Source organism: Cynoglossus semilaevis, chromosome 4 (genome assembly GCF_000523025.1).
Source record: "Cynoglossus semilaevis isolate Cse_v1.0 chromosome 4, Cse_v1.0, whole genome shotgun sequence".
Taxonomy (NCBI): Eukaryota; Metazoa; Chordata; class Actinopteri; order Pleuronectiformes; family Cynoglossidae; genus Cynoglossus; species Cynoglossus semilaevis.
Window position 1 is genome coordinate 4,425,008 of NC_024310.1, and position 12,910 is coordinate 4,437,917.

At 41.3% G+C, this 12,910-nt stretch overlaps 1 protein-coding gene and 1 long non-coding RNA gene across 11 annotated transcripts in view; both read left to right on the forward strand.

The window, feature by feature from the left end:
* bcas3 (BCAS3 microtubule associated cell migration factor) overlaps positions 1-12,910 on the forward strand; it is a 279,325-nt gene that overhangs the window by 35,725 nt on the left and 230,690 nt on the right. For all 10 annotated transcript variants that reach the window (XM_008308649.3, XM_008308648.3, XM_025054887.1 and 7 more), the window contains exons 13-14: positions 930-1,023; positions 10,940-11,073. In XM_008308649.3, coding sequence (XP_008306871.1) covers positions 930-1,023; positions 10,940-11,073 — 228 coding nt within the window. The remainder of the gene's footprint in view (positions 1-929; positions 1,024-10,939; positions 11,074-12,910) is intronic.
* LOC112486920 (uncharacterized) lies at positions 7,159-10,592 on the forward strand. The gene is made up of 2 exons (XR_003049498.1): positions 7,159-7,412; positions 7,457-10,592. It is a non-coding gene; the product is annotated as an uncharacterized LOC112486920 (long non-coding RNA).

Genomic DNA, 12,910 nt, shown 5'->3' on the forward strand with positions numbered 1-12,910 from the left:
GGCGTTGGAGTGAAATAAAAAGCCGTAGTGTTTGGGCTGTGACTGTTGGAGGAGTATGGTGGAGGTGAGAGTCTATAGTAGTAGTTTAGGTTATTCCTATCTCCTGGAGGCCCGGAATAGCCTGATTTAAAGCAGCGGCTTACAACACACACACACACACACAAACCCTCTGGTGTTACAGTGAGGGTTCTCTCGAGGACACTCTTGTTTCAAAGGGCTCCAGCAGGATTCCCTCACAGAACAGCATTGTCTGGCTGCAGTGTAATAAAAGTGATCTGCTCTCTGTCACTAACTCTTTCCTTCTTCTTTTTCTCTTCTTTTTCCTTTTCATCTTTTTTTTCCTGCCTATTTTTTTGTATCTCTGTTTGTCATCACAAATTAGTAACAATTTCAGTGTGGAGCTAACTTGGACGTGACAATTTAAATAAGACACTACAGTGCTGAGTCTGGTCCACATCAGCTTACTTTTATTCTTTGAACGCTCCTGGATTTAGCTTTAGCATCACTGGGGATGAGGTGTATTTGTTCACTGTAATTCTACGAGCTGCCTCTAGTTGTGTCATAAACAAATGTGTCTGTAAGGCCAACGTCATGGCGTGTGGCGAAGTGATGTGTCTCACAGTTCTACTGCATCAACCTTTTGAATCGATCTATTCTAAACCAACACAGTGTTCATGGCATATTTAGAATTTCGATTTACTTTTAGCTTTTAAGCACAAGTGTGCGTTTTAAAGAAACACCGCTGAGTGTGGTGACGATATCAGAAGAAAAAAAAAACAGCTGTAGAGGAATACTTTGAACCTCAGGGAAAGTCCCTCTCTGGGCTTGTGTTCATATTGTTAGAAAATGATTTGAACTTTCTGCGTTTGTGTATGTGTGTGTTTGTGTGCATGTGTGTGTGTGTGCATGTGTGTGTGGGTACACTACAGGTCCTGGTGAGTGAGGACTCGGACGGAGAAGGAGTTGTGGCTCACTTCCCAGCTCATGACAAACCCATTTCCTGCATGCAATTCAACCCGAGTGGTAAGGCACACACACACCATACACACACAAACACACACACACACAGGAAAGAGCTGTAACAGTTATAGATAGAATAACAGAAAAGGATGGTTTTTGAATGAGGTGAAAATGGGCGAAACACTGCTGCAACATTATTTTACAACCAGCTTTAAAAAGTGACTCCTTTTATTTTATTATTTTAAAAATGCTGATCATATTTAAAGATTGGTAAACAGCCCTTTGAGCCATGACTTGGATGGAAATCTGTTAACATTTTTAAAAAAACTTCACTGTTGTTTTTGTTTTCCTCCTTCTCTTTATCTGCATCACTGACCGTCTCCCTTCATTAACAATGAAACCACCTGTCATTGTTGGTTGATCAATAACGCTCCTGGTTGTTCCTGTACATATGTGTGTGTTAGCGTGCACTGTTGCATGTGCATGTGAGGTTAATAAAGAAGCCGTTGAGTGACAGATCTCACCCCTCGACCTCCAGGCGTGTAGAATCCTTCACTTCACCAGACCCACAACTGAAGGTAGAAACTCTGTCTGGTGAAAAGGATTAGAATGAAAACAGACGAGAAGAGACTGATCCAGATCTCTGGACCTCGTTTCTTCCTCCCCGTTTTCACAAAACTTAGCCCAATAAACCTGGACCTAGAGATTTCTAACGATTCACTAACAAAAAACCCCCCCAAAAAAAAACAGATTTCCAAAATACAAGTTCAGACCAAAAGGTGTTTGTTCATTTTTCATCATCAATTTAAGAGAATTCTTAAATTCTTAGAATTTTTTGACTTGTTTATTTGTCTGTGTGAGACGATTTGTTTAAAGGCAGAATAACATTTTTGTCATTTTTTCTTTAAATGTTGACATCTTGTGGAGTGTTCATATTTTATTGGTGGCTACAAAAAAAAGAAAATGTGGGAGAAGTGTTAAACTTTCAGCTCACTGTAAACTAAAGAGGCGACCTCATCAGGATGCAATTAAGTGCCTTCTCGTTATTGCTTAAAGCTGAATACTTGTGCACACATCACTGTGAAGGGGGGAAGTTCACACCAGGTCTGAACCAGGAGTTGATCATCAGGGTCACTTCAAGTTGCCTGGTTTTGCTGTTGCTAATTTAGTTCCACACAAGTGTGCAGCACATTGCAGCAGAGTAGTAAATCAAGGGCGAAGTGCTGAGTCAGTGAGCCGACTGATTCCGCTGTGATAGTTTCCACAGGGAAAAGTCTACTTTAAAATTCCAACCACCCTTAATCTTTCTGACTCATTTACACCCAACCACAACCAAATGACTAATAAATGTTGAAATTACAACCAAAAGCAGCACTGGGAGTGGAGCTCACAAAAACACAATTACAGTCAGGGCATGTAATGAGATTATTACAAATCTTTACACAGATGGGGGGCGGGGACCCTTTTTTGCACCTTACCCCCTCCCCCTTTGATTGTTTGTTCTTTAATCCTTTTTTCACCTCGGAGCCGTCTTCTGTGGAGCGTCCCATAATTAAAGGTCTCAGGTTTGATCCAAACCCAAATCCTGAGCGACACGTCTGTTGGTCTGGCAGCCGTGTGCTGTTCAGGGGAAGTGACTTTTACTGAACCACCTTCCTGGCCCTATTTGATGGCTGGCTTCACAGTGGTCAAGCTCAACATGGCAGAAACAAGACGGATCGACTTACCAGGAAACAATGATATGACTCAAACAGAGCCTGGAAAGCCCAGAAGTTTTGGCTGGGAAGAGTTATGTAAGAAACCCCAGTGGCCTGTGTGTTTTGGACGCTCTACAGAGGGCGGACTAGTGGCCGCCAGTTCCTGGTGTGGCGGCTGGCGCTTTGCAGCATTTTCGGTGGATCTGTGGATCTATTCCTAGTGGTGTAATTAGAGGGACGCTCTTGAAGTGCAGTGGCACAGCAGTCTCTTTAACAGCTGCCGCGTGTGTGTGCGCGCTTGTTTTCTTTCTCGTCTCGTCCTCTTCACTTGTCCCTAATGATCCTTGACTTGATTGATAGGTGCGATGCCAAGGTCAAAATACACTGGTGTTTGGATGGCTCATATATTGTCCAACAGCTTGTGCGTTTGTCTTGGACACGAGTGGCACTAGATGGAGTGATTGATCCGTGGACCGTGCGAGGCCACGCCCACTGCCTTTTCCGTCAACGCTGCCTTTTTCACAATGAATTTTCCAGTGCAGTCATCAAATACACGCAGAGCTGTGAAAGAGAGGGTTCGGATAAGAGTAATGAGAATAACAGTGCTAATAATGTTAGCACGTCTGTTGCAGGCTTCAGTCCTGAATACCTCAGTTTAATGCCCAATATCTAAATGTATTTAAACAGTGTTTTATAATGCTGTACTGCATATGCATTTGAAAGAGGAGCTTATACAGCTTTTAAATACTTTATTATGATGCAGAGCTCTTAAATTCATTATATTTTATTCATTATTGAACTCAGCTTGAATAGTTTTCACACATTATTAGGTTCAATTTCCCCTTTGTGTAAGTCTTTTTGCGATGGTAATAACAATTTATTAAAGTAAAAAAACTTATTGAAATGAATATTATTATGGCAATATTTATATTAAATATTTTTGCTGTATTTTCTGAAAAAAAGAATAATTGTAGTGTAATTTTTGTCCCATTTATTTATATGGGTTTAAATAATGTATATTGGCCCTAAATTACAACATAATATATTATGTGGGTTAGAACAAAGTTACACCAAATGTGCAACTCAAAGTTTTTTGAAAATTTACATTGTTACATGTAATAAAAATAAATAACAATAAATAAATACATAAAAATCAAACCAGCCATTTGTGACCACAAAGGATAGAAGGATCTATAATAATAGTCATTAATGGCAAGACGTCAACATTAAACCTGTCCTTTGCCAAGTTCTATATTTACACGCTCTAAACTTCTGACCCACTTTACTCTGTACACCGGAGTGTTCTTCACCGTAACTTCATGAAATAGCAAATAGTATTTTCCAGTAATAAAGCATCGACCACATAATCGTTGACAGAATCACTGTTCCCTTAAAACAATTCTCCCTGTCTCTGCTGATGATCGTGAATCACTCAACTCGCTGGTGTTTAAACTGGGTTCAGGTGTTCGTCCCTCCGTGCTCCTTTCATTTCCTCTTTTCAGTCTCTTAAAACCTATTACGTTGCCACAGATTCACAGCTTGATTTCTGTGCCGCCATCAAAACGCTCTGAATACGGAATTTTTGAGTAGCCCATCAAAGCCGCGAGTAATGGCAGATGAATCAAGACTGAATCTCGCTCTCCGCACAGAACTGTCCCATAAACCATAGCCCTGATTTAGTAACAGGCCAGTCTAATGACTAGCCTGGCCCACTGAGCCTGACCATGGAGGCAGCTGTGCCATGGAGGCAGCGCTCCGTGGTGCAATAACTCTGTCTCTGCATCTCACTGATGTGTGAAAGAAAACCAGCCCGTCGCCAAGAAACCCTGGACCCACACGCACATGCTGAACACGGGGGGAATTCCCACACACGAGCAAATGTGCTCGGCCACACATCCGTGGCCACACGTTGGATTGAGTTGTGTCTTCACACCAAAGACAGTAATTAGCACTCAGAGCCTGCTCCCGTGTGATTTACAGCAGGGTTCATTGAACCGGAGGACCCCGTGTGTCCCGGCTCTGTTAGACAATTGTTGAGTTACGATAACGATAAAGATGATGATTATCACTGTGGCTCATATTTAGTGGCCTGACGACGATGCTAAATTTGTGAAAAGAGTCGTCACAGACGGTGGCTGGTTGTTTCAGCTGCATTTGCACTTTTGTCGACGTTCTGTGTGTCTAGGGCAGACATCTGCCAGCAGACTGAGACCAAGAATTCACAGAAAACCAAGTATTAGCCATTCGTTGTGACATGGAGTCGCCTGTTGACACGGTGCGGTTTCCCTGTAATAAATCATTATGAATGAATGCCGTGACAAGCCTCTAGAGGAACAGTGCGTTGTGTCGATTGTATTTGGATTAACATTTCAGGATATAATACATAGTATAACTTTATATACTCGCCTCAAATCAGGGTATGAAGAATAATCTAAGAGATCCTTGCAATTTGATTTTTGTTTTGTGCAATTCCTGATGATTAAACCTTATTAAAAAAGTCAGGAAGAAAATATGTTTCCATTGGAATGTATTATATCTTTAAACGCCACTAGTTTTGAAAAACATGTTTGTGTTTTTATTGAATTCATTTTAATTAATGAATTCATTATTTTGACTCCAAGTGGGAAAATGATTTTGTGTACATGTTCCCAGGTACCCTGTTCATTAATGAATTCATTATTTTGACTCCAAGCGGTAAAATGATTGTTTTGTGTACCCAGGTTCCCAGGTACCCTGTTCGTCCTGCAGGGTGAATTTAGTGTGAATGATTGTTGGTCTCCATATGTGATCACTAGAAAGAGGAATGTCCTTTTTGGGACATTGAAACTCTTCATTCTTCTTTCTCGTGTTTAGTGTTCCGTGGGTGGAACTTTCAAGATACTTTGTCATCATTCAGTAGGCGATACCGGCCATTAACCACTGGATTAGTTTGGCAAAAGCATGTCAGCCATGTCTGCTGCATCTCAACGCGGCCAACACAGAACTGTGGAGCCACTGTGTGCACTATTGCCCCAGAGGTGATCATCTACCTCCTCAGTGCCACATAATTACGTTGGTCATGCTGAGAGAAGATTGCGGACGTAAAGCCAGTGCTCATGTGGTCTCGGTGTTAAACTTGGCCAGACTGTGACTGTGACTCAGGGCCCTTGTCTGAGAAAGTTTCTGCACAGCTCCTATTATGTCTCACATCGCCTGACAACAAACACCTCGGCCGTGTGGAGTCATTCTCGTCCCACACAGTGTAGAGACACGCAGCTCCTCTGTCACTTCCTGACAGTTGGATGTGGAGGAGGTGAGATTTGTTCCAGTAAATAGAACCTACGTGTGAAAGCCAGTAGTTGTGTGGTCCTCCACGACACCAGAGTTTTGAACGAACAAAACACGATATAGACTAAAACTAATGTGTGTAAAGTCAAACCTTCAAGTCATTCCAACGTTAAATTAAATTAGAATACGATGGGATTGGACTGGAATGGATTAGATTAAATTAGATTATTATGAATTTAGATAGAACCTTTTTTGGGAGATTCCATTAGGGAACTCAAAAATGTGTTTTTTACCAATGTGGCCTTTTCTAATGACACATTTCTGGTTGTAGAATTTAATCCAATAAAATAAATTGTTTTGTTTGTTTGCTGGCTGGAAAATGTGACGAGAAGAAAATTCCAGGTCCATAAGAGCTTCAGCAGTAAGTTTTGTTTTTATAATTTGTTTTTAATTTCTTCACACATTTAATTAATTTCACATTGTGAAGTTTTGCAATGTTATCATGAGGGTCTAAATTAATTTGAGCCCATTTGCACTGACGTGATGAAAACGAAATTATAATTTGAAGCAGTTTTAAAAAGTCTACTTGGGTTAATTTAGTCACAGAGCTCTGATATATTAACATCGTTTTTTTCAGTTTTTATATACACACACATGGCTAATTCCCTGTTTGAATGTTTTATTTTTCTCTCGTGAACCTATTGAAATGTGCTTTACTGTGGAGTCTCACCTCTGACTGACGGCTGTGACCGACTCTGGACTCTTTCAGTGGCCAGAAAAGAACACTGGGAAATTTTAAGAGACCATGCAAATGAAAGGAGCTTACCTCCAGCCCCACTGTCTCTGTGTGTGTCTGGCTCACTGAGGGATTACACGCTGAACAATGTCCCAGAACCTTTATCTGTTAGGAGATTGTAAATGGCAGTAATTTGTTTTGGAGCTTTTTGACTGTGGCTTCAAAAAGGTTTGTTGGAAAACGTCTCTCTGAGCCACTGTGAGAACACGGCTGTCACGGCAGAAAGAAAATGAAGGAATTAGGATTGAGTGGGAATTATGAGTATTGGAAGTAAATTGGAGGCGAGAATCTGACATGCTGACTTCCTGTTATATTTTAATTCCATCCTGAAGTCTGATAATCCTCCTGCTGGGTGGACGTTTTGTTATTGTTTAAAAAAGATCTCTCCTTGCTGCACCATACAAGCAGGAAGTATGCATGTAAATGCTTGCTGCACCATACAAGCAGGAAGTATGCAAATATGTAAATGCTCCATAAAACCAGACTGAAGTAGTGTGTTTTCCACTGAAGGTGATGAAAGAAAAGGCCTGAAGCCCAGTCTTCGGAGCAGTCACGCTTTGTAAACTTGACCGCTACGGTGCCTGCTCCCCCGTTTAACAAGGTTTATTTTGAACTGACATTCCTACATAGGCAATATTAAACTAATGACAGCCTTCAGGCTAGTTTAGCTAAAACACACCTTTAACTCACAGGTAGTCTGCTGTGAAAAAATTTCAGTTTTGACCCTAACTCACAGGTAGTCTGCTGTGAAAAACACACAAAATAAATTTCAGTTTTGACCCGATGTACAGCAGGTGAAACATAAGCATCTTGACCCTCTTTTTTTTGTTATCGATGTTTTCTGGCAGCATCCCACCCTTTCCTCCTTTTCATTTATTATATCCTGTTTTCGTACTTAGACCTATGTAGAATGAAGGTCAAATGGGGTAAAGAGGAGCAGGGGAATGTGAAAAACCCTTTACCTTCTTCGGTTTCTGCTCATTTTAATGTGTAAGACAAAGTTAAAAACCTGGATGTGGTTGAACGTCTTTGTTCAGGGTCTGCAGTTCACAGTTCAACGATGCTATAATCTGGTGTAGCAGCATCAAGATGTGCTGAATCCCCTTCTTTACCTTTTAAGAAAACAGGCGATAACATGTTTTTTTGCTGTTCTAAAATTCTCTCCTCTTTACATTTCGAACAGAGGAGAATGAGAATTTTAAAGCTTAACATTTATTAACAAGCAGAGTGTAGAATTCTGTGGCCAGCCAATATATATTAAGCCAATATTTCCACACTTTTTGCTCCATCATCATTTAAACCTAAACAGAAAAATAAATACATTATGTTCACCCAAATGTATTTTTTGATTACTACAATATGTAGAATATACATAATACGGCGAATTGACCTGTCTGATTACTGCAGTAATCGTATGATCAGTGTCTGACACGTAGAGTTTTGTTCTTTTCAACAAGAAGGCAGCTGTGAGGATGAAACCTTGTCCCACACTGGAGAGTCTTTCATTTGTGTGTGCTGGGCGAACGAATCTGCTCCGAAGTTTATGCGTCCTAGCAACAGTTAAGCTATCTGATTACCCCGAGTACGCCATCTTTTCAGGCTTTATGTGTTCCACATGGGTATAATTTGACATTTTCTTGAATTTCAAAGCTTTTTTTTTTGGTGCCCAGTGTTGTTAATTAAAAAGTGGACTAGTTTTGTTGTGGCCTTCTGTGTTGCCAAGTCGGGAAATCACCGCCTTCTTTGTTGATCTCTCACTTCTTCCTTTTCTTCTCCCTTCCTTGCTCTCTCTTTTTCTCTGTCCCCAGCGCTCTCCTTCTTCCCATTTTACTCTGTCAGGAATAAAGCTTCCCCAACGACTCTGTGAGTAAAACATCCTTCCGCTATTAATGGGATTGAGCAGATGTTTTCTGTTTGAAAAGCCCAGAGATGGTACAGTAAACCCTGGAGCAAAGCAAAACAAAAAGATTTTTTGGCTCCAGAAAAACATAAAGCAAAAGCAGATATTTATGGAAATGATTATATCACTTCCCTCGTGTCCCGTACAGACGCATGTCTCGCGCACATGGCAAATTAGAGGTCATCCCTACCACTTTAGCGCATGTCTGTGTGCGTGTGCCAGTGATTCTGGTACTAAAACATCATAAATAACACTGTAACCCCTGGGACAAGGTGTTATAAATAGGATGTGTCAAACCCTGCTCAGGCCAACCTCTGGTTTCCCCGAAACCCTTTCTTTTCACCCGCCGAGCGGCTTAGCTGCTTTTTAATTTGGCCTTCCCGCGGGCTAACCAACTGACGCCTCTCTGCGAGGGCCTCTGTATTTCAACAACGCCACAAAAGCCCCAGTGCTCAGGCACTCGCGCTCACAAAGGCTCTCCAGCCTCTCTGAGCTGTTACTTTTTTGGAAGCTCCGACTTTACCATCAGCAGAGGAGAAACGCTGGCTCAGGCCAGAAACCAGCAGCCAAGTCTCATCTGTCAGAAACCCCAGGGGCCAGACTCTCCAGCCACTGGGTGGGTGGGGCCCGTCCAAAACAGAGAGAGGAGGAGGGAAAAAAGAGCAAGAAAAGAAAAGAAAAAGCCGAGTGAAGGGGAAAGAAGGTTTAAGAGCGAGAGGAAGCTCCCAGATAAACAGGCCGCAGCGCCTCAACTCCTAATCACCCTGCGCTTCCGTTTCCAGACTCTATAATTAGAAGGGCCCCGTCCCTTTTTTCTCTGTATTCCCAGTTGACGCAAATGCTTCTTGTGGCTTGGCACCTCATTTGGGGCGTGGGTTTTTCGAGAGTTTACAGGCCTTAGCTCTCTGGCTTTCTGGTCGCTCTGATACAGCATGAATAGCAAACCGCTGTCTTAATGCACACTTCACTTGGCTCCTTCTCTGATTTCCACCCTTTCACCCTTGATAATCCTCATGACCTACTGCTCGCCAGGCCGTGTTTCCCTACTCCCTACGTTAATATACACAACTTACGAAACCGGAACTTCGCTTAATTCTGGATGGAATTGCGAGGATGTGCAGCGACCTTGGATTGTTTTTCTGCACAGGGAGTGTTTTCCATCTCCCCTGCACGTGTTGCTAGAATCCTTTTAATCTCGTGCCATTTCAGCCTCCTCTTTTTACATTTGACACACCACCCAATAAAGACCAGCTGGTAATTAAAACCTACTGTAGCTCCCACATAAAAGCTTCCATGAGCAAAAAGTCATCGGAAAATGACTCTGGAAGTTTTCAAGAAGGCACAGATTTAGACTTTTTTTTTTTTAAATTCCTGCACTATCAGGTTTTTCTCTTATTGCTTACACTATAGATTTGTTTGCAGCATCTCAACCTGAGGCGTCTGAAGATGGATTTTGGATTGTCTTCTGAAAAGTGGCACTGCTTTTTTTTTTCTTTTTTCTGTGCAGCTGAGCCAGTTCAGATCTGGGTTTGTTCTGGTGTGGTTTGTTGAGCATGTTGTTTATGGTGAGGACCTATACTTTCTGCAGTTTGATGAGCTTCAAATAAAACTAGACCAAATGAATGGGCCTGTCAGTGGGGGTTACACTTGTGCTGCTCTGTGGTTTTGGGTTTTGGTGGATCTCAAAAGTGTGTGTGCACACACATACACACACACCCAAAACCATCCACGGATGTATGAGTACACAGATGCTGTCTCTAACAGACACTGATCTCGGTGCCTGTCCTTGAAGAAGCACACGACTCCAGCCGTGCTTCTAACCAGAGTGGGCTACCATGTGAAGAGAGCTGTGTTTTATGACAGCAGCAAACGATGGCTGGTCTGATTTTAATGGCCTGGTTTGTTTGTTTTAAAGGCACAGTAATTCTGTCACAGTAATGTTTGTTGTTGGAAAAATAAAGGTGGGGCTTTTTTAAAAAAAACAAAAACAAAACAACACCGGCACAGTGATGATGCATCTGTGAATTTATGACTCAGAAAAATGAGTGACTACTGCATAAGATATGCAGTAAATTTTAAAAATGTAGAACATTTTACTCTTAAGGAACCAACTTTACCATTTTAAATCAACATGTCAAATAAGGAAGGCATTACATGGAGGTCTTAAAAATAGCCATTTAAAAATAGCATAAAGATTTCCAATTACATTAACAATATTTTAATGTAATTTCTGCTCAAGGAAATGCTGCCTTTGCATTGTTGTTAACTGCATTTGAAGCAACATGCATTAAAAAAATGACACCTGTCTCCTAACTGCAGGTATGCTGCTGGTCACTGCTGACACGCTGGGCCACGATTTTCACGTCTTCCAGATCCTCACTCATCCGTGGGCGTCGTCACAGAGTGCTGTTCACCACCTGTACACACTGCACCGTGGAGAAACCGAGGCCAAGGTCTGTAATCAAACCTTTTACAAAGAACGTATGTTGTAAGTCAAAAAGTTCTAAGACAGATATTAAGTCAGAAATTGCCATTGCTGCCACATTAAAATGGTGAAAGAACATATTTTTTATGCATTTGAAAAAATCTTTGTAACAAAATCACATTAACTTCATAGTATTGCCATGCAGAGTCTGTTAAGGACTGGCCATTGCTGCCACATTAAAATGGTGAAAAGAACATAATTTTTTATGCATTTGAAAAAATATTTGTAACAAAATCACACTAACTTCATAGTATTGCCATGCAAATCTGTTAAGGACTGGATTAAGCCTTTAACAGATGAGAGGGCAATTTTACAATTAGTTGAAACACAGTGTAAGGAAAAACAATCATGGAAATAATTTGTTACCGTGCTCTGTCCACTCTGTATAAATAGTATTCTGTCGTTAAAAAAAACCTTGAACCTAGACGCGCTTATTCAGCAAAAAATACTACCGTCCTTGTTGTCCTTGTCAGTTCAAGATTATTGACTGAACACACACACATTCACTATGTACACAGAGTTTGGTGTTTGCCTCATCAGGATGAAGGTCTGGTAGGCCTACCCATTAGAACTACTGACTCGTCACTATCACACCATCAGTAACAATGCCAGGAATGGTCCTTAAAGGTTTACAAGAGTGAATACACTCACACATAAACACACACACACGCACACGCAGCCTGTCTGCAGTCAGCGTATGACCAAACGGCAGGTCCGCTGACCGGCTGCACACCGACTGCCTGCTTTGATCTCACCTGTTGTTAACAGTGAATGTTGGCCGGAGCCGAGTGCTTGGGCCAGAGGTTATCAACGAACGAGCACACACAAACACACACACACACTCTCTGGCACACACTGTAGCGCGATAAAGTCCTGAGCGAGGCGGGTGCAGAGACGCCTTATCTGTCTCCAGTGACCAAACATGCGGCTGGCTGTCAGTGACCCGAGGCCAGGTAAACAGACCTGTGGCTGATACGAGTGCTAGTGGGCTTAGTGAGGGCCGGTCCGCGAGCATGGGCCGGCTGGACAGTACTGGTCTCGGGGGTCACAGGAGATGATGTTTGGATCCTGCCAAACTTTGCAGCCATGGATCAGGTGTGATTGAACTGATAGAGGGTTTATCCAGGCCAATGTTATCGAGTGCATCAAGATGCACTTATGTAACCTGTCAGACTGTGCAGCTGAGTGGACTCAGTCACCTGATTTATGGTTCTGGGCCAAATATTCTATTTTCATTACTTACGTAAAATCCAAATCTATATTATATATTTATTAATTCATTCTTATGTATTATATGATATTTTGTATATGTTCTGCGGACGATGAACTTTTAACCTTTAAAGAAAGCATAATCCTAACAACATTAGTTTCATGTAGTTAAGAATCAAATACTATTCAATGAAATGAATGAGGTTTCTTTTTCTTTTTGTTATTATTATTTCTGTTATTAAGCAGATTAATGCTGAAGGTTATTAAACCAGGGGTGTCAAATTCATTTTAATTCTATTAATGCTGAAGGTTATTAAACCAGGGTTGGGAAATTCATTTTAGTTCAGGTGCCTCATGCAATCTAATCAGATGGTCAGTGGTGGCCCCTCATGCAACCTAATCAGATGGCCAGTGGGCCGGACCAGTAAAATCATAACATAATTACCTTTAAATAACAAAAACGCATCTTTTTCATTTTTTTTTTACATGGAAAAAAAGTACGTTAGATAAATCTTCATATTTAATTAAATATAATTCTACAAAACCTTTCCATAACAAGTGTTTGTGTAATTTTTTTTTTCCAAAATTCATCAAGC